General features: G+C 43.2%; 3 protein-coding genes and 1 pseudogene across 5 annotated transcripts; 3 read left to right on the top strand and 1 right to left on the bottom strand.

Moving 5' to 3' along the window:
• Positions 1 to 4676: 4676 nt before the first annotated feature.
• Positions 4677 to 6335, top strand: LOC115134930 (retinal guanylyl cyclase 2-like; annotated as a pseudogene).
• A 5509-nt stretch (positions 6336 to 11844) lies between these two features.
• Positions 11845 to 18372, bottom strand: LOC115135475 (cysteine protease ATG4A-like). The gene is made up of 13 exons (XM_029670193.2): positions 18277 to 18372; positions 15399 to 15509; positions 15228 to 15299; positions 15041 to 15139; positions 14538 to 14639; positions 14218 to 14290; positions 13979 to 14058; positions 13637 to 13878; positions 13446 to 13524; positions 13177 to 13322; positions 12925 to 12981; positions 12724 to 12835; positions 11845 to 12443 (listed from the first exon to the last, which is right to left on the bottom strand). The coding sequence occupies exons 1-13, from the start codon at positions 18284 to 18286 to the stop codon at positions 12379 to 12381; spliced, it is 1248 nt and encodes a 415-aa protein (XP_029526053.1). The 5' UTR covers positions 18287 to 18372; the 3' UTR covers positions 11845 to 12378.
• On the top strand, positions 17646 to 23282 carry LOC115135477 (transmembrane protein 185-like). Of its 3 annotated transcripts, none has more exons than XM_065023504.1 (7): positions 17646 to 17742; positions 19528 to 19704; positions 19858 to 20065; positions 20223 to 20306; positions 20422 to 20598; positions 20699 to 20822; positions 20983 to 23282. In XM_065023504.1, exons 2-7 carry the CDS (start codon positions 19646 to 19648, stop codon positions 21225 to 21227), a joined length of 897 nt encoding a protein of 298 aa, XP_064879576.1. In that variant the 5' UTR covers positions 17646 to 17742; positions 19528 to 19645; the 3' UTR covers positions 21228 to 23282. The 3 variants fall into 3 exon arrangements, with proteins under 3 accessions (XP_064879576.1, XP_029526054.1, XP_029526055.1); XM_029670194.2 differs by lacking the exon at positions 17646 to 17742 and adding an exon at positions 17791 to 19063; XM_029670195.2 differs by lacking the exon at positions 17646 to 17742 and adding an exon at positions 19070 to 19416.
• A 160-nt stretch (positions 23283 to 23442) lies between these two features.
• Positions 23443 to 24583, top strand: LOC115135474 (protein EOLA1-like). The gene is made up of 2 exons (XM_029670192.2): positions 23443 to 24116; positions 24247 to 24583. Exons 1-2 carry the CDS (start codon positions 23858 to 23860, stop codon positions 24459 to 24461), a joined length of 474 nt encoding a protein of 157 aa, XP_029526052.1. The 5' UTR covers positions 23443 to 23857; the 3' UTR covers positions 24462 to 24583.
• The last annotated feature ends 2971 nt before the right edge of the window (positions 24584 to 27554 follow it).

Genomic DNA, 27554 nt, shown 5'->3' with positions numbered 1-27554 from the left:
TTCCTATGCTTCCTGGCTGATGTTTTGGTCACTTTTGAATGCTGGCGGTGCTTTCACTCTAGTGGTAGCATGAGACGGAGTCTACAACCCACACAAGTGGCTCAGGTAGTGCAGCTCATCCAGGATGGTACATCAATGCGAGCTGTGGCAAGAAGGTTTGCTGTGTCTGTCAGCGTAGTGTCCAGAGCATGGAGGCGCTACCAGGAGACAGGCCAGTACACCAGGAGATGTGGAGGAGGCCGTAGGAGGGAAACAACCCAGCAGCAGGACCGCTACCTCCGCCTTTGTGCAAGGAGGAGCAGGAGGAGCACTGCCAGAGCCCTGCAAAATGACCTCCAGCAGGCCACAAATGTGCATGTGTCTGCTCAAACGGTCAGAAACAGACTCCATGAGGATGGTATGAGGGCCCGACATCCACAGGTGGGGGTTGTGCTTACAGCCCAACACCGTGCAGGACGTTTGGCATTTGCCAGAGAACACCAAGATTGGCAAATTCGCCAATGGCGCCCTGTGCTCTTCACAGATGAAAGCAGGTTCACACTGAACACGTGACAGACGTGACAGTCTGGAGACACCGTGGAGAACGTTCTGCTGCCTGCAACATCCTCCAGCATGAGCGGTTTGGCGGTGGGTCAGTCATGGTGTGGGGTGGCATTTCTTTAGGGAGCCGCACAGCCCTCCATGTGCTCACCAGAGGTAGCCTGACTGCCATTAGGTACCGAGATGAGATCCTCAGACCCCTTGTGAGACCATATGCTGGTGCGGTTGGGCCTGGGTTCCTCCTAATGCAAGACAATGCTAGACCTCATGTGGCTGGAGTGTGTCAGCAGTTCCTGCAAGAGGAAGGCATTGATGCTATGGACTGGCCCACCCGTTCCCCAGACCTGAATCCAATTGAGCACATCTGGGACATCATGTCTCGCTCCATCCACCAACGCCACGTTGCACCACAGACTGTCCAGGAGTTGGCGGATGCTTTAGTCCAGGTCTGGGAGGAGATCCCTCAGGAGACCATCCGCCACCTCATCAGGAGCATGCCCAGGCGTTGTAGGGAGGTCATACAGGCACGTGGAGGCCACACACACTACTGAGCCTCATTTTGACTTGTTTTAAGGACATTACATCAAAGTTGGATCAGCCTGTAGTGTGGTTTTCCACTTTAATTTTGAGTGTGACCTCCATGGGTTGATAAATTTGATTTCCATTGATAATTTTTGTGTGATTTTGTTGTCAGCACATTCAACTATGTAAAGAAAAAAGTATTTCATTCATTCAGATCTAGGATGTGTTATTTTAGTGTTCCCTTAATTTCTTTGAGCAGTGTATATAATTGTATATATAATCCACAGGTAATTTGCCCTAGGTCCTGATACTATATGACTGACTGAACTACAAGCGTTTAGTATTTCACTCGCACTACTAAGGTCCACTCTAAGTTTCAATTTCAACATGGTTTTCCTGTTCAGTGTTAGAGTGGGAACATCCCTGGATTGAAGAGACCTTAACGTTCCAGAAGGGGAGAATTGGTGCTAAAATGGTGAGGACTTCTCTAAGCTGAGGCTGGATGATGGTGCACCTGCCAAATACACGTTTGTATATCAATGTCGGCTAGCAGCGTGTCAATATATTGTGAGATATCACTCACCTTTGACCTCTGACCCCATCAGGTGATAGGAGGGCTGCTTTCTTTATGAAGTTAATGTTCAAATGCCTTGCTCGTATAAATCAATGAATGATATTTAAATGTTTGGGGAATGTAGTAGTAGTAGGAGCAGTAGTAGTAGTAGTCTAGTTATCCTGTATAACGTGTCTACTTTCTGGACTCGGATGTCTCTTAAAGAATTAGAACTTTGTTGAAAATGTAATTTCAGGTTAATTCCAACAAAAAATACGTGTGACTGAGTTGTATTTAGTGATATCTCAATGTCTTTCAAAAGGATACGTAATGATGTCTCACAACGTCTTTCAAAATGATACGTAATGATGTCTCACAACGTCTTTCAAAATGATACGTAATGATGTCTCACAACGTCTTTCAAAAGGATACGTAATGATGTCTCACAACGTCTTTCAAAAGGGTACGTAATGATGTCTCACAACGTCTTTCAAAAGGGTACGTAATGATGTCTCACAACGTCTTTCAAAAGGATACGTAATGATGTCTCACAATGTCTTTCAAAAGGATACGTAATGATGTCTCACAACGTCTTTCAAAACGATACGTAATGATGTCTCACAACGTCTTTCAAAAGGATACGTAATGATGTCTCACAACGTCTTTCAAAAGGATACGTAATGATGTCTCACAATGTCTTTCAAAACGATACGTAATGATGTCTCACAATGTCTTTCAAAAGGATACGTAATGATGTCTCACAATGTCTTTCAAAAGGGTACGTAATGATGTCTCACAACGTCTTTCAAAAGGATACGTAATGATGTCTCACAACGTCTTTCAAAAGGGTACGTAATGATGTCTCACAACGTCTTTCAAAAGGGTACGTAATGATGTCTCACAACGTCTTTCAAAAGGATACGTAATGATGTCTCACAATGTCTTTCAAAACGATACGTAATGATGTCTCACAATGTCTTTCAAAAGGATACGTAATGATGTCTCACAATGTCTTTCAAAAGGATACGTAATGATGTCTCACAATGTCTTTCAAAAGGATACGTAATGATGTCTCACAACGTCTTTCAAAACGATATGTAATGATGTCTCACAACGTCTTTCAAAAGGATACGTAATGATGTCTCAACGTCTTTCAAAACGATACGTAATGATGTCTCACAACGTCTTTTAAAAGGATACGTAATGATGTCTCACAACGTCTTTCAAAAGGATACGTAATGATGTCTCACAATGTCTTTCAAAAGGGTACGTAATGATGTCTCACAACGTCTTTCAAAAGGATACGTAATGATGTCTCACAACGTCTTTCAAAAGGATACGTAATGATGTCTCACAACGTCTTTCAAAAGGGTACGTAATGATGTCTCACAACGTCTTTCAAAAGGATACGTAATGATGTCTCACAACGTCTTTCAAAAGGGTACGTAATGATGTCTCACAACGTCTTTCAAAAGGATACGTAATGATGTCTCACAACGTCTTTCAAAAGGGTACGTAATGATGTCTCACAACGTCTTTCAAAAGGATACGTAATGATGTCTCACAACGTCTTTCAAAACGATATGTAATGATGTCTCACAACGTCTTTCAAAAGGATACGTAATGATGTCTCACAACGTCTTTCAAAACGATACGTAATGATGTCTCACAACGTCTTTCAAAAGGATACGTAATGATGTCTCACAACGTCTTTCAAAAGGATACGTAATGATGTCTCAACGTCTTTCAAAACGATACGTAATGATGTCTCACAACGTCTTTCAAAAGGATACGTAATGATGTCTCACAACGTCTTTCAAAAGGATACGTAATGATGTCTCACAACGTCTTTTAAAAGGATACGTAATGATGTCTCACAACGTCTTTCAAAAGGATATGTAATGATGTCTCACAATGTCTTTCAAAAGGATACGTAATGATGTCTCACAATGTCTTTCAAAAGGGTACGTAATGATGTCTCACAACGTCTTTCAAAAGGATACGTAATGATGTCTCACAACGTCTTTCAAAAGGATACGTAATGATGTCTCACAACGTCTTTCAAAAGGATACGTAATGATGTCTCACAATGTCTTTCAAAAGGATACGTAATGATGTCTCACAATGTCTTTCAAAAGGATACGTAATGATGTCTCACAACGTCTTTCAAAAAGGATACGTAATGATGTCTCACAATGTCTTTCAAAAGGGTACGTAATGATGTCTCACAACATCTTTCAAAAGGATACGTAATGATGTCTCACAACGTCTTTCAAAAGGATACGTAATGATGTCTCACAATGTCTTTCAAAAGGATACGTAATGATGTCTCACAACGTCTTTCAAAAGGGTACGTAATGATGTCTCACAACGTCTTTTAAAAGGATACGTAATGATGTCTCACAACGTCTTTCAAAAGGATATGTAATGATGTCTCACAATGTCTTTCAAAAGGATACGTAATGATGTCTCACAATGTCTTTCAAAAGGGTACGTAATGATGTCTCACAACGTCTTTCAAAAGGATACGTAATGATGTCTCACAACGTCTTTCAAAAGGATACGTAATGATGTCTCACAATGTCTTTCAAAAGGATACGTAATGATGTCTCACAATGTCTTTCAAAAGGATACGTAATGATGTCTCACAACGTCTTTCAAAAAGGATACGTAATGATGTCTCACAATGTCTTTCAAAAGGGTACGTAATGATGTCTCACAACATCTTTCAAAAGGATACGTAATGATGTCTCACAACGTCTTTCAAAAGGATACGTAATGATGTCTCACAATGTCTTTCAAAAGGATACGTAATGATGTCTCACAACGTCTTTCAAAAGGGTACGTAATGATGTCTCACAACGTCTTTCAAAAGGATACGTAATGATGTCTCACAACGTCTTTCAAAAGGGTACGTAATGATGTCTCACAACGTCTTTCAAAAGGATACGTAATGATGTCTCACAACGTCTTTCAAAAGGGTACGTAATGATGTCTCACAACGTCTTTCAAAAGGATACGTAATGATGTCTCACAACGTCTTTCAAAAGGGTACGTAATGATGTCTCACAACGTCTTTCAAAAGGGTACGTAATGATGTCTCACAACGTCTTTCAAAAGGATACGTAATGATGTCTCACAACGTCTTTCAAAAGGATATGTAATAAGGGGTCGTTTTAATGTCACACGAAATATCATAAGGATCATTTTATGATATATTTTACAAGCAAGGTTGAAAATGTGAATTGAGTTTGTTTTTCTCTCTAATCACAATTCTAACACATGGAACTGGAACGGCAGGTTGAGTACGGTTCTACTGAGGAATAGACAGGTCATTGTGACAGTGCTATCAGGCAGGTGCCGAGGGCTTTTTCTATCTGTACTCCCTGTCTGCCTTGATTAGATTACCACCACACATGACGGATAATCATCCCATTGGAGAAAATAAACCTATAGAATTACGTCAAATAAACCTATAGAATTACGTCAAATAAACCTAGCCATATCTGTCACCATAACTTTAGATTTCACAAGACATCGGGCCTTTTGGGGGAAGGACAGTGTTTGATGGAGAGTGGAATCTGCTGGAGGAGGCATCTTGCAATGCTCTGGCAGCTTTACCAGCTGCACGGTTCACTGCATGAGTGGCCTCAACCTATTTGACAACCCCAGTCCTCAAAGAAGCCAAGTTCAACTTATACCTACCTCCCCATGGACCCTGGCTGCTGTGGTTCCTGCTGGCATCCCTCAGTCTGTTTGTCCCATGTGGCCCGATCTGCTGTGTTCAAGGCAGGGATAGTGGGACCTTGGAAATGTGACCCTCTGTTTGCTAAGGTCCTGCCTCAGACTGCAGCGTGGCTAACTATGGAGACGATCGACAATGTTCCCTCACTGTCTCTGGGCGCCACCTTCGAGGATGTTATCATCGATGAGGACTGCCAGACATCCATGCCACTCAAGGGTTGCCTAGGCCACTAGTCACAGGCTAATGCCTTCCTGGGCCCTGTCAACCCTGGCTACGGTGAAGCAGCCTCTTTATTCTTGGGTCTGTGTGAACTATGAGCTGGATGATCGAAGCAGGGCACCTTACCTTTGCCCGCACGGCGCCCTCGCCCACCTGGGCGCTGCTCAGCCTGATGAGACACTTCCGCTGAGCACACATAGGGATCATCTCCTCGGCTGAGGATGTGCGTGGGTGGACACAGTCAGCATGGTGGCCAATTACCATTACAACCACCGTGGTATCCACAGACAAGGACCCTGCTAGCATACGACTGGCTCTCACTAGGGTCCAGAGAGCAGAAAACAGTACTGTTTTTTCATTGTGGTTTTTCTTTCAGTACAACTACTATTTGTCCACCATTAACTACTATTAGTACTACAATAAGTACCAGAGACAGTATAAAAAGACAACTACTACTGTGTCGCAACTACTACTATTACTACTAACCTATTGTGTGGTTGTGTTTGTGGTCCCTATAAATCGGTGGTGATCCTCGGCATGCACTCTGTGCTGGTTGGAGGGGGCAACCAGAGGTTGCTGCTCTGGACATGCATCTGACGGACGGTCCCTCGTGTTCATCCCCTACAACAACGCTGCTCTACAGCCTGCCCTACAAGGACGTGCACTAACGCGCCCTCACTAACCACGGCAAGCCGCGGAGAGCACGCAACGCTGTCTTGACCGCCACCATGAACTCAGAGGAAAACTCCTCCTACAAGACACATCAAGCTCCACCAGGTACAGCTGAAGGAGCTGAGGAGATCTGGGGCTAAAGGGTTTTTTCATGAATAGCCATAGTTTGGGCTAAATCAGATCGTTGGGAGTGTCCCTGGTTTTGAATATTTGCATTTGTGTTAGATCAGTATGTTCTCATATCCTTTTCCACATTCCCCCTCTGTTTGGTACCGTCTACAGCTCTATCCTCTTCATGGCAAACGCTATGTAGTGTGCGTGACGTTGGGTAGTCGATGTCTGGAGCCGACCTGGTGCGCCACTCCAGAAATATGTCTTTCTATGGGTTCCGCCAGCGTGTCGGGGACCAATGGCTCCGGGGCCAGCCTACTGGAGTATGTGGTGCTGGACACAGATAGGCAGTCCTGGCCTCTGCTACCCACCCACCGTGTGGACCTAGACCCTGGGATGTTCAGGTCTCTGGGCTGCAGCACCCACTTCCCATCGGGGCCCCAGCCCAGCCTCCAACTGCTGGTTCATTCCAGGCACCTTATGCAGAGGAGGTGATGGGAGAACACAGCAAATTATACAAAAACACATAGGGTAGGGGGGGGGGGGGGTTTAAACACAGACAAAGGAACACACACACTAACACACTGCCCTCACTCACGCCCAGACACACACACAAACACACCAGCAAAACAGGAAGAGAAGGTCACCATCTGTTCATAGAGAAGACATCTTTCTCTAGAGGAAAGTGGAACAGAGAATTAGAACAGGGTGTGGTGGTGGAATGTTGATATAGTTTGTGGTAACTTCAGGAAGCTAAGGGTCTTTTTTTTAAATCAGGCAAATGCTACGTTTACTATATGATGTTCTAATATTACGTTTTTGTTTCCACTTCATCGTCCTATTCGGGGTCAGGAGGAGCGGATACATTCCATCATATAGTCTTCCTGTGCATCCCTTTTGATGATTCTCCTCTCAATTGGACTCTAGTTATCATGACACAAGGCGAGACCCAGACGCAGACACAGGAGGCAGATGGTTGGAGTTTAAGATGTTTAATAATCCAAAAGGAGTAGGCAAGAGAATGGTTGTGGACAGGCAAAAAGTCAAAACCAGATCAGAGTCCAGGAGGTACAGAGTGGCAGATGGGCTCATGGTCAGGCAGTCAGGTACAGAGTGGCAGACGGGCTCATGGTCAGGCAGTCAGGTACAGAGTGGCAGACGGGCTCATGGTCAGGCAGTCAGGTACAGAGTCCAGAAACAGGCAGGGGTCAAAACCGGTGGTGGTGGTGGGGGGGGGGGGGGGATAGAAAAAGGGAGAATAGCAAAAAGCAGGAGAACGGGAAAAGCTCTGGTTGACTTGGAAACACACAAGACAAACTGGCACAGAGAGACAGGAAACACAGGGATAAATACACTGGGGGAAAACAAGCGACACCTGGAGAGGGTGGAGACGATAACAAGGACAGGTGAAACAGATCAGGGCGTGACACTAGTACTGTATTAGGTATTTCCACATATTGCATTTTTTTTAAACAGCTGGTAATAGCAGCAACACCTCCCTACTGTCTGCTGAAGGTAGGGATCGCTCATCCAATCACAACCCCCGACACAATCAAAAACATGTTTAACAGTTTAGTGTAATATGCGCGAGTGATTCAGGCTACATTTGAATGTGTGTACATATACGTGGTCAGTTGCATGCATGGTCCCAATGCTCTCTTCCCGTCAAATATCATCCAGAAGGTGAGAAACCCTCCTCCACTATGCTGTGGTGTCACCAGACCACGTCCGCCCTGGAGTGTGTCCTTCTGATGAAACAGTGCTGGAACGAACAGGCAGACAGGCGCACTTTGATGACATCTTTGACCAGGTACCTTAGCCTGGAGACATCCGAGGCATCAAAAACAGCTCACAATCGGCGTCTTCGTGAAATCGAGAAAGAAACAAACATTTGACTAAGCGAACCTTTTGTCAGTGAAATTTCAATCAATTTCACCATTCATTTAACCCTGTTCCCAATCAATCCCAGTTTAAGAACATTAACAAAAGGGAGGGAGACCAACGTTCTAGACTCTGTGCTGTGGATCCTGGAGCAGTACTCCTCTAGCACGGAGGAGCTGATCCGAAAGAGAGCTGGAGATAGAGCAACAGAAGACTGAGAAACTACTCACTCAGAAGCTGCCTCCATGACTAACAGACAACAACAACACACACCCTCAAAGAAACTGTCTAGGATGTACACGTTTATCCAGCTTCAATTGAATAGGGCCCTAAAGTGGTGTGTTTCAGTCAACGGGAAAGCGTAAGTCCTCTCAGCTGTCACCAGAAAGCACAATATGGCTAAAAGATGAAGCAATTCTAAGCTGCGTTTTACCCATCGCTTTATCCCACACTCCCAAAATAGGATTTTCCCTGCCCTGTTGTTTGTAGCATAGCGAATCCATTTGAGCCATAGCACAGCAAAGACCCTAGTGGATCTGAGAGGCCACCAGGTTCAACTTGGTCAAAAGAAAGAGCTCAAGGTCAGTTGAGTGTTTTGTGCTCCCACTGTTTTGCATTTGTATTACCCGCAAAGGAAATAATAAAATGAACAACCGAATACTGTTTTAGTGACTTATCTGTGATACATAATGACCTTGGACATGTCCCATGTCTCCACAAGGAAAAGGCATGGAGGAGACCTACTGGCTGTTAGGAGTGCAAAAACAACCTATACAGGGACAGTAACTGTGGTCCAAGTGACCATGTTCCTGCAGGTATCAAACTACTGTATACAAACTAGACTTAACCACCAGATCCTAACGAGTTACTATGAAAATTTAAAGTGGAAACCTGCAGCGCATTAGTTCCCATGTGCAAGAGTTCCCATATTGCAATTGCATTTGGTTGGTTTCGTCACACCGTGCTTGAGCGTGGGCAATGCAAGTACCGTATCTTGTGACGCAACTATGCACTAAAAGCCAACGTAGATGAATAAAGGAAACTTGTATCGAACAGCTTTCTTTGGAAACAATTGTCCAGTGGACAAAGTGCCATTCTATTACAGTATCAGAATCCGGGCATTTAAAGATTCCCTGTGTTTTCATCTCAACACCAGTATGCGCTACACTGCCCCCCTAAGGCTGAACGGGACGGTACCAGGGGCGCGTTCAGCACCACACAAAGGTTTGGAACGTTCAGATACAAACATGCCTCTCCGTCTCCGACATGTAATCATGTCGGCTCTATTCATGGCAACGCTCAACAGGGTTGGGAAACTGAACGTGGCCCATAATAGGCCCATGAGGCCAATATAATCCTATACGTAGGCCATCCTCATTACAATTTGCATGAAATCCTTCCATCAGCAGAGTGAGTAGCTAAAACATTGTGAGCCAAAACAAGTGTAAACTTTGCTCAGATATCTTGCACTGTCCCTTGAGTTTGTAAAGCTGATTTGTTGCAAAAAAGATGACTGGCTCCAAAACACTTTGAAATTGAGAGATGAAGTATTACATGTTGCAAAAAAAAAAAAAATACAACAGGTCTGTAGCCAACCACCGTGACGAGTCAATTATATGGACCGCTAAATACACCACCTATAGCAGAGTTGTCACACTGGCATCTTTGTTTCATAATTGCCGAACTTCTATGTTACGTACCATTTTATAGTGTTCCGACATAGACGAAGTGTCGAGCCATTTAAAACAAAATGTACTTAATTATTGTCAAAACCACTCGATATTATTGGCTGGTAGTGTTGTATGTTATAGTAAATCATAAACCCTAAAGACTGACCAATCGAAACGCAGACCTGTTCAATTTAAGTGTCGTCTTACTTTTACCGAAGTGCATTCTGCTTCATGAAAAATGAGCGATTATTAGTTGTAGATGTGTAGCGAAATTGCAATTGCACAGCAAATATTGTGGCTTTTAGTTGCGAAGTACCTGGTGATTACCTGATCGTGTAAGTAAATGTATTAGAAAATCAAAACATGTACAAGCTACTGAGCACTAAAAGTTGGTGGTTTCCCCGGAACGTTCAGCGCTTTGAAAATGGCGAAAACACCTGAGTGCAGAGGTATAACAAAGGAGAATATATTTTGCGTAGCTGCTATTCATCTCATCTACCCTGAAACCACCATAATCAACAACAACAACATCACCACCAACATCTTCCCTCGGGAGCAGTGCTCACCTTTAGCCAGAGGAAAAATCACTGCACGCTTGGAGTACAATTCATTTCGAAATCTCCCAGTGCTGTGAGTTCTCCTAAGAAGGTAATTGATCTGTATCAGTGTTTCACTGTTGGTAAGAGGGGAGATTCTCTTGGCAGAGGCACAGCAGGCACAGCCCTGTTAGGTTCTTGGTTTGAAGATGGTGCCAGGAGAGATTGTCCAGCATCCATAATTCAACTTCTCAGTGTCCTGGTACTCTTTTTTTCTCCTAGATACTCAGGTCATTCAGATCCAGGTACCTAATCCTCTTGCTCCTCCGCATTCTTCGCTCTCATGGTGAAGTTCTCATCCTTAGTGCACAGGCCTATCAGGTGCTTGTGTTTAGGGATTTCTACACTTATGCCATAATTGTCATCAACACTGACTTGGTGTAACATCATATCAAACTGACTACTCCTGCATGCCTTTTTCATGTATACTGGACAAATATATAAATGCGACGGTTTCGTAGCTCACCTCGTCGTACTTCTCATCCAAATAGTGATTTGTATGTGTCGGATGTCACTGGTTTATCCTGCTTTTGAATGGATTAATACATTGTAAACCAGATTGTGAATACTCAGCCTCGTTGTCTATAGAATGACAAATAAATAAATGGGAGTTATTTCTTCTCATTTTAATTATTCATATTGAAAATGTCTGTAATGTTTATTTTCTTTTGGTGGTTGTTGCTACACTTGGAGAACATGTTCCTATAGCTCCTTGCCAAGAAGTTGGTTTTGTATTGGTTGTCAATTTGAAAATACTTTTTGTGTGGGCCTTTACTGATGTCTTTTTCGTGAGTCAAGAGGGTTTTATTTTCTTATATTTCACAGGGCATTTACTGGAAACTTGCTCTGTGCCTGTATGGAAGTCATCACTTTTGGGTTCTGAAAAAAATAAAACAAAATAACTGTTTCGTATTGGATTGCCACGCCCAGGTGATATCACCCTTTTATGCCTGAGATAGGGTTATACCATTAAAATAAAGCAAATGCTGTTATCCACAGCTTGTCTTCATTTACTGGGTTAGATGAAAACCAGTAATACTAGAACCATTATAATTCAGTTGTCACCACGGGCTATCATCTTCAGTACTAATACAGTGGGCTGCAGGGACAGTCAATAACCATCATAGAACAACAATTCATCAGTGGAAAGGGGTTTGCAGGAAAAGATGGGTTAGGTTCATCACAAGAAAACAAGCCCGTTTTGCTAATGACCACTCAAGGCTCTATTCTACACATTCCCTTTCCACATGACACTGTGCACAAGGCCATTTTAGCTCCTCAGGAATACCCACGAGGAAGATGGTACTAAAACAGAATATCAACCCTGAGGCTGAATTATCATATATATTTAAATATCTTTATTGTCAGGCATATTTACATGGGGGGGGGGGGGGGGTATTCCACACCAATACCTTGGGAGACCCCTTATTCTAACCATTGAATAACATACATATATTTAAGAGAGGCACTTTTCTTAAGTTATTTGTTGAATGTTTGTATTTTAACCCTGGAAAAACAATGTGTCTGCAGATTTGCTGTCTCCTGGCATCAGGAGGTAGTGTGTAATGAGGAGATATCATCCTCACCCCTGTCTTCACCTACTGTAGGACCCTGGCTTTGTTTCCTAGTTACAACATCAAAATGAGACAGTGCCAGCTTGTGTTTACGGTGTACATCACATTTCTGCCTTCATTTGCTCACTTTGTTTTGAGTTGTCCAGAATCTTTTCTTATCTTTTTTTGCAAAGTGGTAAGCAGTTAATGCTCGGTGTTGTTCTGAGGCACTTCTACAGCACAGTATGGAAGATCAGTAGGGAATCAACCCAATCGCCATCATCCACTGGACTGGGCGGAGGGGAGGGGGAGCTGGTCACACGTTAAGGATCTCAAACTCCTCCTCAGACTCAAACAGCTTGTCGGACGATTCGATGAACTCTGTTCAAAAAGAGAACACGACAGTAATCCGTTTGACACGGCACACTCGATTTAGTTTGTAGGTTGCATTTGAGATTAAACACCACATAGAAGTTTCAATACGGTTCAAGTAACCTATAAATAGACACCTATAAATAAATACACTTCCTGTATACTGTAATCTCAAAACAATATAGAGAAATAAGAGTGGAAGCTGGATACCCGTATCCCTATAATTATTTGCAGCCAGAATTTGTTATTGGTGTAATATTATGGGTCGATCTGGTGACATAGCTCATACCTGCCCCTGTGGTCTGAACCTCTGGTTTGGTGGGAGGAACAAAGGGGGGCCAGTGGGGCGGGTGATTCTCCACCAGCTCAAACATCCGCAGGTTCCTCTTCATCTGGATCTCCTTAAAAAAAGGACAAGAACACGGGTCTCAATCACAAGAGAATAAACCTCCATCTGCATTGACGTGTGACTTGAGTGGATGACTCTTACCTGCTGGACCAGGTTACACCAACTGTCAAAGTCATCCTCACTCTTACAAAAAAATCCCTTGGGGGGAAATAAATAAATAAATAATTTAATTTTGATTTGGCAAAATCATCCCCACTGTACACAAAATTCACATTGGAGCAACACTTTAGAACATGCCACTTTTTTTTTTTAACTATGCAAACAAGGCCCGTGAGACAGGAGGCCTGGTAGCAGAGCAGGTTGTGGTGGTCGGTGTGTGGGTTCAGCTCTCACCAGGGCCACAGAGGGGTCCAGGTTGGTGATCTTCATGCGGCGTGGACTCCTCAGACAGTGGTAGCTCTGGTCGTCCACTCCGCTGCCAGCCTCTGACTCCACGGCTGACTGGGTGGTGTGGGGGTCCAGGTAGATCAGCTCCTCTCCTGAAAGACACATACAGGCCTGGCTGAACACAGTGGCTTGACAACTCACAGGTTTGGCTTATTTTCTTTATTTTTTTGCTTCCTTTTTGGGAACCTTCACTTACGGCTTCCTCTTAGACTCACCTACAAATCCGATGAAGTAATAGGCCAGATTGGGCTTTCCTCCCAGCACACCACAGGATTGTGGTATTTTAAAACACTCCTGAATGGGAGAACACAAAGTGAGACCAGTATAACTATTTAAAAGGCAACAGTAACTACAGGAATATTCTAGTTTAGTATCAATTGAATAAGAACAGAAGAATTCATTGTACCTTGAGGGCCTGGATGTAGACAGGGTTGATGTGGTTGATTCCCAAACGGAGAGGTATGACCAGCAGCAGGGGCCTCCAGTCAGAATGAGACTGGGATTGAGAATGTGGACACATCGTGGCTCTGTTCCCGTGCGTGTGCAAACAGGCTTGCTCTGGTATTTCTCCAGAGTTGAAGGGTTCCCCCCAGCCACAGGGTCTGGGCCGCAATCTGCTCCCTCTGCTTGCCTGGCGACACTGCTTCTCTGGAGAGGACATGGAAAGAAAACATTTGTGTCCTTTTGGCATCCTATACAGAACTCTCAGATGGTAAGAGTTCAACAAGTGAGGGGAAGAAAAACGTACTGATGTCCTCGATCACCACCGTGTTGTCCATTGACACATACACAGCAAGAGAATTCCAGTGATCAAATAATGCAAGTTTCCTGAGGAGAGATAACCGGTTTCTTATTCGTGGCCCAAACTTATTTTAACTTGAAGTCTTGAAGTCACTGAGTCCACTGATTACTGATATTTTCAGTGTTCCATAATCAATATTCAGAAATTAATTGATCAGTCGTAAAACATGCTCATAAAATACTTACTTGAGTACTTGCGCAACTGTGTTTGGGCCATACCACTCTCCCACAGACTTCCCTTCACCGACTCCCATCTGAGCTGCAAGCAGGTAAAAGGCAAACAAAGTTCACTGCAAAGGTCTAAGTCATGGCTCCTTTCTAGCCTGTCTAACCTGTCGCCTATTCATCAGGCTATTTGATATTCTTTCTTCAAGTTACACCTTTTTACTTTGAGGACCTGTCCTCTAGAAAATTATAGTAATGTGAGAGAATTGTTGTTTTGTTTTTGATCTGCTGATTCATGGTAGGTGTGGTTAAGGCAGGGTTAGCTTATGACTCTGTCTTACCCATTTGGTGTACGGAGTAACAGCTGTCTTTCCTATCCAGGAAACAGTGGAGGATACGATGGTACTCCTCTGGCTGTCCTCCCTCTGCCCTCCAACGCCAGGCTACAACAGGAAGACAGGCCACAATCACTGAGCCATTCTGACATAGCCATGCTACAGATGCTATGGTCAGGGAATACAGGACTAGTAAAAGCCCAGTGCACGACTTTTATGAAAAAAAAAAAAAAAATTCACAACAGCAAAAAATATATATTCTGATTTTTCAGGGGGTGCTGCAGCACCCTCATCACCCCTAATTTCCGCAGCTATGCATTCTGATACCCTTTCTCTTTCTCACTGTTGAATTGATTACATAGTACTATACATATCATGACCTATTTGGGATCCTCAAAATCTCTCCCCCAGATGAATAATTCCCACATAAAACACCCCCTTGCTGATGCAGTTCCATAGATTCCCACCCCATACAGCTATGTGCACGACTCCTGAGACATCCTCCTCACCTCGTCCCAGCTGTGAGCATACCAGGGCCTGTGCAAGAATCATCTGCCCACACCATAGCATGCATCCCCAGCCTGTATCTGAAGAGGGGCCTGTTCCGCCTACAGACCAAGTAAAGATAGACACTTAACCGTTAAAGCAACTAGCCATCAATTGGATGTCACAATAACATCTGCCCGTTTCACTCACCTATGGGAGAGAATTTTTTCCTGTAGGTGAACCATAGCCGCGAGTGAACGTCTGATAGGAGTTCTGTCTTTTCTGTGACCACACAACAAGAAGCACCGTCAAGCCCTTTATTCTGCTTATTTTTCCCCACATATAAAATCACAATCTGACTGCTGGAAGATGCCGGCCTACCTGTTTTAACATTGTAACACTCTCCTAAAACCCACACAGGTTCATCGGTGTCAGGCAAGTCTTCAATGAATTCAGAAAACACATTTATCTGGTTTTCATACTTGGCTAATACTGAAACGAGACATGGAAAATGGGAGACATAAAAGAAGACGTGTCAATAAAGATATATGATGTGATACACCAGTTCATAGAGTTTATATACAAGACGTTTGGGGAATATGGGTTGTTATTTAGCTGCAATTTGATATAATAATTTAGATTTGCTGGAATTATTAGACATGCAGATTGGTTTGTTGTTTCCAACACTATTTGTAGATGTCTGATAACACACAGTGTAGGCTGTACACTAGATCTCAAAAACCCTTCTCCGTATGAAGCATTTGCCACCATTGCATTTGCCCAGATTTGGCTCTGTGTAAACTACAAATCCATGCTGCGTTTTAACGTTTAGAAACGTCAATAATCATCGCTTTTCGAAACGTTTTTCGAAAACATATGCTCATACGGCCCTTCATCTTTCATGTCAGCGAGAAAGAATCTTTCGGTGTTGTACAGACCCCATATACTGACAAACACTACACTGCATCCCCCAGTTAGAGACAATAATGCTTGGTCCGAAAATATGGTCGGAGGTGCCGTATGGATGGTGTGACCGCAATCGCGGAGCCTCTGGAGTCACACAGAGGCTGTGCGCCTCTCAAAATGCTCTGTGAAGTGCAAGAAGTATGAATACCCTGCTTAGGCCGTATCACCGTAAATGCTGCACGGCCAATGCAGACGTTGGATTGACCATGCAGCGCCTTTCAGCTTACACACAAGTGTTCAGAGCATGCTAGATAGCTAATTAGGGGTTTACATGTGGGATGCACATGCCGAGGTGTTCGTGCTGATTATAAAGGAGATTGTGACAGCTGGTTAAATGGCATATGTCAGGAGAAGTGCATTATTATCATAAGGAGACTTACACTTGGAATATGTAGGAGGAATGGGGGGGGGGGGGGGGGTATCGGAGGTGGTAGGTGTGGTGCCCGGGCTAGCACCGAGGGTCAGGATAAAGATGAGTCTGTGACAGTAGGAGTGAAGTTTTTGGAGAAAGTGGACCCTTGCCTTTTGGCTCATCCATTTGAGATTTCAGGGTGGGTCAATTACAGAGTTGGGTGCTGTGGAATCTGTGAGGGTAATCAGAAGTGGTCTTGTGCTAATTATATGTGTTTCTGCCGGTCAGAGGGAGTAGGTGCTCCATGTTAAACTAATGAGGGCAAGAGATGTGAATTATTATGCTCTCAGGAAAAGGGTGCCATTGAAAGGAGTGACTACTGGGGTAGCAGTAAATGTGAAAGCTGACCAACTGAAGGGGAAGATTCCCAGTGTTTGTGATGCTTGTCGTGAGTGGCACCGAGTGGAGAATCAGAATACATTGTCTGTTCTTTTGAGTTTTGATGTCGAGTCTGCCCGACAAAGTCATGTTAGGATATATAAGTTATCCTGTACAAGCCTTTGACCCGAATACATTACATTGTTACAGGTGTCAAGCTTATGGGCATGTGGCAGCAGTGTGTTGGGGGAAGGTTCCTAGGTGTGAGAAGTGTGCAGAAGGGCATGAGACAAAGGAATGTGTACCATTGGGGAAAGTAGTGATATGTGTTAATTGTAGGGGTGCCCATGGGGCTGGGGATCAGAAATGTCCCTTGCGAGAGAGTTGAAGTTTCCAGGGTTAGAGTAGTGCAAAAGTTGTCATATGCTGAGGCAGTGAAGAAAGTAGAGGAAGATGGATCGATGGGGAGGGATCCTGAGAGGTGTGGTGTGAGTAGTAGATCTGTACCAGTACAAGGGGATAAATAAACAAGTGATATGTTTCAGTAAGATTGGATTTTTGGAATTTATAGTAATGGTTATCAACTGTACTGAAGGGATGGAACGTAAGGCGCAGAAAATAGGTTGTGGTGGCAGCTGCAGTGAGATATTTGGGTGTGCGAGTCTTGACATCAGAAGAGTTACAGGGTGTGTTAAGGGGTGGTGTCCCATCTTTTCAGGATGTTGGCCAGAAGTAGGACTACGGTATGTATTATTATGGTATTTATTATACTTTTTTTTGTGAGTGTAGTGTTAGATGGTAGGGTATTTGTTGTAATTGTTTTTTGTTAAGAAAAAAAAAGAAATTAAGCAAAGCATAAAGGGAGGTTATACTCCAGTCTAATAGGTGGCGGTAATGCAACATGTATTGGATGCCAAACGCCATTAAACCTCATCGAAGAAGATAGCTAATAAGCACAGTTGGCGGCCCATGTCTTCTGTAAACTAGCGGTGAAGAAATGGCCGTGTGGGAACACTAACCCTATAAAAGGCATGTAGTAATTTACCTTTTTTTTTTTTTTTTTTACTGATATGAAAGACACGTTCCTAAAACGGTACCGCAAGCCATGCGTGTTAATGTTTTGAGCAAGCGTTGGAGCTCTTATTAACAAAACTCCCCCTGCCAGAAGACACTATCGTCAATAGGGCTAAAGTAGCGTCTACGAGCGTAGCTGTACACTACTGACTACAGTACAATACTGTGTGTGACCAACTTACCATAGTATCCTAACAATGAAAAAAACTACATGTCGTACTTCAGAGAAGTACATTCCACTGACAATGCCTCGCTTTTCAAAATGTTATGAAAGGGTAGACAAGTGAGCGAAACAGGCCACCAAGGAAACAACAATAGCTAAAACTTTCACATTAGCCATAGCTTTTTACAGGGGCAAGTTAATAACGACCAAACATCTTTAGAAAACATGTTTTTGGTTCAATGGCAGGACGATCTGACAACACGTGTAAGGGACTAAATGAAAGGCGCATAATAGGTGAATAAGGTATTTGTTTTAGTGGCTATTACCTGCCTCCATCCTTCGGCTGTCATTGGCGTTAAAAGGCAGGATACACGCATAGTGTAACCTATTGGATAATGTAGTTTAAATGCGTTTGTGATTCGTGACAACTAATAACATTTGAAAACATTATAAACTACATCTACCAAAATTTATTGTTCATAACGAATCAACGTGAGAGTTCCCAGACTGCAAAACATTACTTGACAGTCTGGTTTTTGTAGTTTTTTCACCCAATTAAAAAAAATGGTTATGGACATACTTAGATATGGCTAATTCCGATATGAAAAATATTCATTTTCATTGTCTCAATTATTAAATGCGTGCCCGTTGCTTTAAAACATAATCCTATTTGATTGTTGCGTGCGTTTAGGCTACAATGTCAAAAAACGTTCATGCCCTGTGCCAGAATGTGGCAGTGTAAGAGAGGATCAAAATCGTAGTGTTATGTATCACGGGTCAATTGTGACTGACTGATCTACAAATAATAATGAGTAGTTAGTTACGTTGTTCTTTGTAGATCAGTCAGTCGGCAGTCTTCTGCAATGTCGAACATGCTCCATTATCATTGTAGCAAGCTGCTTTGACAACATTAGCTACATTGTTGCCAGTGGCAGTAGCCTTACTGTACATGACGCCCCTAGTGGCCTATCTCTCTTAGCTCGCGTGAACCACAATAGCAAGCAGTTTGATAAAAAAAACATCATTTTGATACGTAATTTTAATGTTAATCCAAATAAGGATATAAAATATAGTCATGAATCTTCGGGGATTCTTTCAAGACTTCAATCCCAGGTAACGTAAAGAGAAATCTAGCTGTTAAATTAACGTCTCACGTTCGAGCTACCAGGAACTTAACTAATTTAACGTTAGCGAACTAGCGAGCTATCTGAACCGGTGAACCATTAGGACTTCTGACCCAACTAACGAACATTAGCAAACTAATTTAGCTATTATATTGGGGAAGGACAGCATTAGCCAAGTTAGCAAACATTGACGTTAAGCTAGCCAGCCTTGTTTTACAGTCGCTATTATTAGCTAGGTAACGTTAATTGTTTTTATGCCAACTAGCTAGATAACAAACCAGCTGAATAGTCGGAATGGCTGACTCCACTGAGCTCAGTTTCCTTGTTCTGGAATTGCATGGGGTACACATTTTTGTACCAGCCTGCGCTAACATAATCTGATGAGTAGTAAACTCAATTTATTGCTGAGTAGACTCATGGTTGATGAAATTGTTTTTTTCCCTCCCTTCTCAGTAAATTCCTCATCTATGCCTGTCTGTTGCTGTTCTCTGTTCTACTGTCCTTGCGTCTGGATGGCATCATCCATTGGAGCTATTGGGCTGTGTTTGCCCCCATTTGGCTATGGAAGCTAATGGTTATCATCGGTGCCTCAGTTGGCACAGGCGTATGGTCCCATAACCCACAGTACAGGTGTGCTTTTAATCCCAAATGCTTTTATGTTTTGTTTTGTTTTCCTGTCAGTGTGGCTGTCATTAGCTATCAATATGACGCTCTCTGGTTGCCATACCTATCACTGCTGACTAGTATGCCTTATTTACTGTGCCTGTTATGCTGGCAATGCAGGGCTGAGGGTGAAACCTGTGTGGAGTTCAAGGCCATGCTGATAGCGGTTGGGATCCACCTACTCCTGCTCACCTTTGAGGTTCTGGTGTGTGACCGTGTGGCGAGGGGCACCCACTTCTGGCTGCTGGTCTTCATGCCCCTCTTCTTCGTCTCGCCTGTCTCTGTTGCAGCATGTGTGTGGGGCTTCCGCCATGATCGCTCTCTAGAGGTCAGTCTGACATTTTTTATCAGTTACAAGGATGTTATTTTTCTCAAATAGAATATTTAGGCTAGATCTTGGTGATTATAATAGATATATGTATCTATCTCCCTCATTTCCCCCCCCTCACCCATTTTCTTCTGTTCTTCCTATCTCCTTGTATTAGTTGGAGATCTTGTGCTCGGTCAATATTCTCCAGTTTATCTTCATTGCCCTGCGACTGGATAAAATCATCAGTTGGCCATGGCTGGTAAGAGAACTACCTCCCTAATATTTAAGTCTGAAATATTATGGGAATTGAGTACAATATATAGCGAGTTGGAATGGAAATATACGTAGACATTCTGTTGATTTTTGTCTTCCAGGTCGTCTGTGTGCCACTGTGGATCCTCATGTCCTTCCTGTGCCTTGTGGTGCTCTACTACATGGTGTGGTCAGTGCTCTTTCTGCGGTCTATGGACGTCATCGCAGAGCAACGGCGCACTCACATCACCATGGCGATCAGCTGGATGACAATCGTTGTACCCTTGCTCACTTTTGAGGTATGTGGTCATGACATCTTCCCCCCCAGTTATTAGTGTGTTCAGAGAGTTAAAGAAGTTGGGACATTGTTATTGTTTGTCTCTGTCATTGGCTCTTCAGATCCTGTTGGTCCATAAATTGGATGGCCACTACAGCTCCAGCTATGTGTCAGTTTTCGTGCCTCTCTGGGTATCCCTGGTGACTCTGATGTTCACAACCTTTGGCCAAAAAGGAGGCAACCACTGTGAGTTATTCCTCAGACAGTGATAGCAGTGCAGCAGAATGAATTGTCATATTGAGGCAGTGTTATTTTTATTCATCTGAGAATCCAGTCAGTGTAACTCTTTAAATGTTGCTTCAAGCTATATTTGTTTTAACTGGGTTTTTTCTCTCTTTTCTAACAGGGTGGTTTGGCATCCGAAAAGATTTCTGCCAGTTTCTTCTTGAGCTCTTTCCCTTCCTGCGGGAGTATGGGAACGTTTCTTATGACCTGCACCACGAGGACCCTGAGGTGTGCGAGGAGATGCCTGCACACGACCCGCCAAAAATAGCCCCGATGTTCAGCAAAAAAAATGGTGTGGTGATCACACAGAGCCCAGGGAAGTACTTTGTGCCTCCTCCAAAACTGTGCATTGACATGCCTGACTAAATTAAAGCTTTGCAACAACTGCTCTAGAGCTTTGATGGACTTCACATGCACCAGACAGCTGGATAAGTATTTTTTACAACCACATATCTATTTTTTATGGAAATGGAATGTTCTAGAAGGTTAAGTAGACACTTACCCCAAACGGCGAATCACTCCCTCAATATTGTTGTGCAGTATGGGTGCTGAAACATGAACAAAGGCTCCAAAAACACCCAAATATGGCCTTTTAGAAACGGCATATAACATTGTGGATAAAGTTTGGGATGATGCAATTTCTTGTGTACATATCTAAATACCTGCGTCACTATACTGAGAGCTTTACCGTTTCTAAAGTAACCTATTTTGGTGTTTTTGGAGCATTCATGTTTTTTCTGGGCCCCCATATTGCACAACGAGGATGAGGAAGTGATTTGCTGTTTGTGGTAAGTTTCTCAAAAACAAGTAAAATCACAAATAAAAAGGTAGCTGGACCCTTCTATAACATGCCATTTACTTAAAAAAATAAAAAAATAAAAAACTTCTCCTTTAAAGAAGAGGCAGAAGAGCATAGCTTTCCATGTAAGTCACTCCTAGTGAGTGATGGGACCTGGTGGGACCGGAATTTGGACATGTTTTTTTCTGAAAACAAAAATCCATGGCAGAGTATGTGGAACAAAAGGCACTCTTATATCAACGTGTGTTTTTCCATTGTATTGGCAGTGGAAATAATTAGTTCCTTTTCATTGATTTTATGTGATATACTGTATAGTACTTTCTATTTTCCTTGTGATGTTCTGGCCGCCAACAAAATATCTCCAAAGCGTTCATCCTCTTTTATAATTTAGATATCTTTCACCTTATTCCAGTTGAAGATACATTTTGTTGTATGTTTGTCAAATGACCCAAACCCTGATTTATTTGAATTTTTTTTGTATCAAAGCTCAAATACTATATGTTAAGATGACAACACGATCATGCTTATTAGTCTAACCTTTTTAAACCTAAGATTAGCTTGCTACTTGGGTATATTTGCGTTTGTTTATTAAATTATTTAACTTCTCTATTGTGAGGAACATTTGTTGTAATATAATAGCGTGTGTATATATAGTATTATTCCCGAACACCCATTTTTGTATTTGGATGGTTTTGATTTCATAGGGTATTTTCCTGAATTAAGACCCTGATCTATGTCCACTCAATTGTATTAAGGTTTACAACCTTGTTCCTCTAGTGGCCCTTTGCACTGAGTGTATAAAAACATTAGGAACACCTGCTCTTTCCACAACATAGCTTTCACCTGGATAGTCTATGATCCCTTATTGATGTCACTTGTTAAATCCACTTTAAATCAGTGTAGATGAAGGGGACTGGTTAAAGAATGATTTTTAAGCCTTGAGACATGGATTGTTTGTGTGCCATTCAAAGGGTGAATGGGCAATACAAACGATTTAAGTGCCTTTGAACGGGGTATGTTAGTAGGTGCCAATATTAGGAAGGTGTTCCTAATGTTTGGTATAGTCAGTGTATATGGCAGTATGACAGTCATTGTAGTTGGCTTTTGCTGTTACAATAATGTCAGATTCAGGGTGCACAACTTCACCTCAAGGTTCCTAGTAGTGTATTCTAGTTTTCAGTTAATCTTGAGTATTATGGGTAAACAGCCTGTTTGGGTCTTCTACCTTGCCAGGTCTACATTGGGTAATGTAAGGGAGAAAACCTACAGTGCCGCTTCTCTATTAGTATACCTGTGAAAAATTCTTTGTTTGTGAAATTGTGACTCCCCTTCATACAAAATGGTCTCCCCACCACCCCATTGAACTTCTAATATATCCCCTCATGTTTTGTTCATTTTGTCTATGTTCTGTGACCACTCTCAGCTGGCCTGAGAGATGAGCATTACTCATTTGAAAACATGTTTTTGACTGAGAACGGACCAATGTTATACTTTTCTCCTCTATTGTACCTTGTTTCTAACCTTTCAACATACACATTCTGTTGCAATATAGCTGTTTTTCTTTCTGCTAGCAAGCACTTCAGTACGTGTTAAATTATTAACATTTAAATCACTGTTAGTTATCTGGTCGTCATTTTGTTGACTTGTCAAATGCATGAACATTGATTTCAAATTGAAATAATACTTTTCCGTTTCCACATTGTGTTTACTTGATTTGCTGCAATTTACAGTGAATACAAAAAATGGAATGAATGGTTTCCATGGACTTGTCGGTCGCTAGATGGCACTATGCGCCTATTTTAAACATTTTGGAACTCCCATTACCTTCTTATCAAGACGTGCTTGTTAACAGGACAAACAGGAAGTGCGTAAGGTTTGGGAGAGTAGTTGAAAAGTATTGTGGCTAATGTAAAAAATTACGTTTACGGTGCGTCGAGGAATTGCCGAGTAAATTTCATTTGTTGTAACGAGGTGGTCTATATAAATACAAGTCAACCATTGCTCCTTTTATAATTACAGTCGGATACATGTAGCCAGCCAGATTTTACGCGTCACAGAGACTACAAAGGCGTTGATTGATTGCGTGATGATGTGTGCAATAGCTCTTTCTTCTTACTAGATCATTATTTTAGGATTGGTTTAGAGTGATAGAGTAGCATAGCACCTGGTTGCAACGTATTCACGACGTGGAGTGACGATGACATTACAAGTGGGTTGCCTATCATTCAAGCAGCCGTATGCAGGATTAGTACTGGACGGTGTAAAAAGTATTGAGACACGTTGGCGCCCTCTGCTATCCACAATGGAAAACTGCACTCTAGCTATTCATATTGCGCAGAAGGACTGGGAGGCCGACCAGTGGAGAGACATCCTCACCCATACACTGGGAATGAGCCACATGCAAATAGAGGAACTTCTAGCATCCGGAGACAGATTTGGCCGTGGAGTCGTAGCAGGTAAAACAGACTTTTGCATGATTGAGCAAGTGGTGAGGACTAAAACGCAGCACATCGCATGTTTGTTTTAAACTCGATTTTCAATTGTAAAGTAGATGAATCTCCAACCCCTGTCATGTCTTGTTTTTAGGCTTGGTGGAAGTCGGGGAGACCTGGTGCTGCTCTGACAATGTGCCAGAGAAGGATCTGAGGGAGCTGGAGAAGGCAGCAGTGCACACTGGGCTCACAGAGAAACACCTCACACAGCTGTCAAACCCACGCTGGCTCAAGGAACCCCTTTATGCCAGAGGTCACAAAGACATATGGACAGTAGATATCCCAGTGCAATTACTGCCATCTGCGTAGTTGTAATAAAATAATGTATACTCATTTTGTACTGACAGGATCATCTATCAAGTTAGGGAGGCAATATATTTGTAGACTACTCGCATTCGCTTTAAGGTGCAATAAATGACCAATGGACCAAAGTATTGTCAAGGTTATTGTATATCCTGCATGTCTAAAATTCATATAGACACCATAACTTTGTTGCCATAGGCATTTATTATGAATCTAGATCTGTTTGCAGGGAGAACGGGAGGTCTGAATCATTGGAGAACTGTGGGAGGTGAATCCCTGTGGCAGGGAGGAGGTAAAAGAGGGCAAGGGTGCCATGCCTGCCATCACTAATGGAAGACCGAAGGATATCCAGGTGGTGGTCATGTAGGTCTGGAGCTGGGCTAGACAAGCTGCTCGGGCATTCCTCTTTGAGAACTGGGTAGTCAACCAGTGCTTGGGCTGCTGTTGCTGTGTTCTTCAGCCTCCTGGCCTGAAGTTCAAAGGGTCTGGTGCCAACGATATGGCTGAAGTGCTTGGGAGTGGAGGAGCTCTGCAGGTTCAGCCCAGTCCGAGTCCCATTGCCTGTATCTGCTATGCTGGTGGCCAGCGCTGGTCTCATTGCTGTTACCTGATTTCTCCCTCCCAATGCCTTTGACCTGCACACATCTCTTCATTCGTGACAGGAGGTGTTTGGCTGCTCGGCCGGGATTCGAGTGGTAGTGCATAACAGAATAAAAAGTGGGTGTCAAGAAATCACACGTCCGAATCGGAGACGACCGTAACACAATTTGATATTCACGAAACGTGCCTTTGACGTCCAGGCTTGGTCTTCCCAAGCCATGAAGGTGCTCAGTGAAAGTCAACCTCGATACCAGGGAAAGCTCTTAAATCCGTTAGGCGTTGAGTTGGCGTAGAAAACTCGTCATGCTAGACGTTTCGCGGATTTTTGGATGGTTCAGTACTTTTCATTACCTCCTGTGTGAACAGCTCCTCGTCTTCTCAGTGCTTTGCATTCCCGTCTGGCCCCATTTTCATAGATTCTAGAATTTCTCTCTCTACAATGGTCCACAGTTGTTTTGAGAATGAAATGTCATAAAAATGGGCATCCACCGGGTTCATTTTTGAGTCTGAGCGGTATCTTAAAGTTTCTTGGAAATGTTTTTCTGAGACCGAATCTAGAGTGTATACCAACCCAGAGTGTATACCAACCCAGAGTGTATACCAACCCAGGGAGAGAAACGAGAACGCCAACTTTCTGCATGTTTATTTTCCGTGGAAACTTTGGACACCGAAATATCCCAGACTTTCAAAATGAATATGCAACCTAGACATCAAGCCCTATATGCGTGGCGTTAAGGAGCAAAATTACCCGCCAAGCTTTAGAATTGTGATTTCAATGAAAATATTGAAATAAATATTAAAATCACAATTCAGATTGTTATAAATGGAAGGAATCAAACATTCTAGGCCATTCTTTTGTTGAAAAATAAAAGGCAACACGAGAATAATTCATTTATTTCACAATATAGAAACAATGGGTGAATGGGCAAGTAGAATGTGCGTCTTGCAGTGTTGTAGAACTCGAGACCACATATTTGTTATATCAAGCTTCGCCGTCAGAGAACGCTGTTACGTTCCCCAGTTTATGTGTTGTAGTTTGTGTTTGTGCATGTGTTTATTTCAGGAAATCCCTCAAGCAGCTGATTGGTTGACTCCATGGCTAATTGGAGAGCTGACTCCGCCCCCTCGTCAAGACAGCTGTCTCCAATTACCCATTCCATCTGAAGATATATAAATGCCAGTGTTCTGTTCAGGAGAGAGAGCTTTTTGTAGAGAGATTTTCTGAGATTTTGCTAGAGATTTTGCTAGAGGTTGATTTTGCTGAGAGTTGGTATATTTTGTGAGTTTGTTGCTCAGATAGAGCTTATTTGATGTCGTTTGTTAGTTTGTTTGAAAATTGTTTAATAATCTGTTTCATTTGTTCCCAGGGGGAGAAGGGGAAGGCACTTTGGGAGTGCTTAGGCAAGAGGCCCGCGGGCATACATATACCCATAGCATATTCGCTGTCTAGGCACACTAGGTAAGACCTGGGCGGACCACCCCCTGTATTTTGGTTAGGGCACCAGGTGGTGCTAAATTAGGTAAGTAGTGGGTAGGCAGGTAAGATAGGAGAGGGGGGGGGCTTTGAGATTTACTTTCTTTGCTTTGGTTCCGTCCAGCCCCTTTTCCCCATATTACCGTGTAAAGGAATAAAGTCCTTGTAAACGGTACCACATTCTGCTTGTTGTCATTTTTACTCGCACCTACAGTCCATACCTTTTTCGCTTCACAGAGAGTTTAGTTGTAGCAGGGTGTTGCGTTCCCTCTTCATAGAGGCGTGCGTAACAAACGCACATCTGCGCATTTTCACATTGTACATCACTTTCTAGTTTAATGACGCGCCACTCATTTGGACAACCCGTTCATCCGTAAAGCAGCACACCGTCGTAAACCATAACAGCGTACGGTATGACGAACAGCACAAACTGTTACTCTCTGTTCTGAGTCTGTCCAGTGGCAGTTCCATCTCACGACCTAGCAAGAGAGATGCCGGGGAGACCTGTGTTGTGTGTTTTCTTGCTCTGTAGTGCATTAAGCGTTTGTTTCAAAGCCGTTTGGAATGTGCACCCCTGGACCAGGTGCGCTCTGATGCTGTTCTTCAGCGTTTGGTTGAAGCCTTCCACCCCTCTGTTAGCTTGTGGGTTGTAGTAGGCCGTGAGGATGTGTTTTGATTACCTTGTTACTGAGATTGTTGAGTTCCCCTGAGGTTAGCTGGGGACCATTGTCCGTGGTGAAGGAGAGGGGTAGGCCCCACCTTGTGACCAGGCTGTCTAGGATGTCCACGATGGCCTGTGCTGTGACAGTTCTGACAGGAACCACACAAGGTCACCACACAAGGTCTCGACATCGCTGATTGACCTTCACCCAATTGACCCTCGTGCACCATTGATAGAACACGTGCATGCAGACCACTCAGGACCACAGTGCAAAACCCTCGAGAGACAGACTTCTTCCCAGCAAGAAAGTTTGTGCTTCACCCTGGCGAAAGTCTCCAGCTCTTCTGGCATACGTGCTGGCCAT

The sequence above is a fragment of the Oncorhynchus nerka genome, linkage group LG10 (genome assembly GCF_034236695.1).
Source record: "Oncorhynchus nerka isolate Pitt River linkage group LG10, Oner_Uvic_2.0, whole genome shotgun sequence".
Classification (NCBI taxonomy): domain Eukaryota; kingdom Metazoa; phylum Chordata; class Actinopteri; order Salmoniformes; family Salmonidae; genus Oncorhynchus; species Oncorhynchus nerka.
The sequence above is the reverse complement of the archived record's forward strand: the minus strand, read 5'-3'. Positions and strand labels throughout refer to the sequence as shown.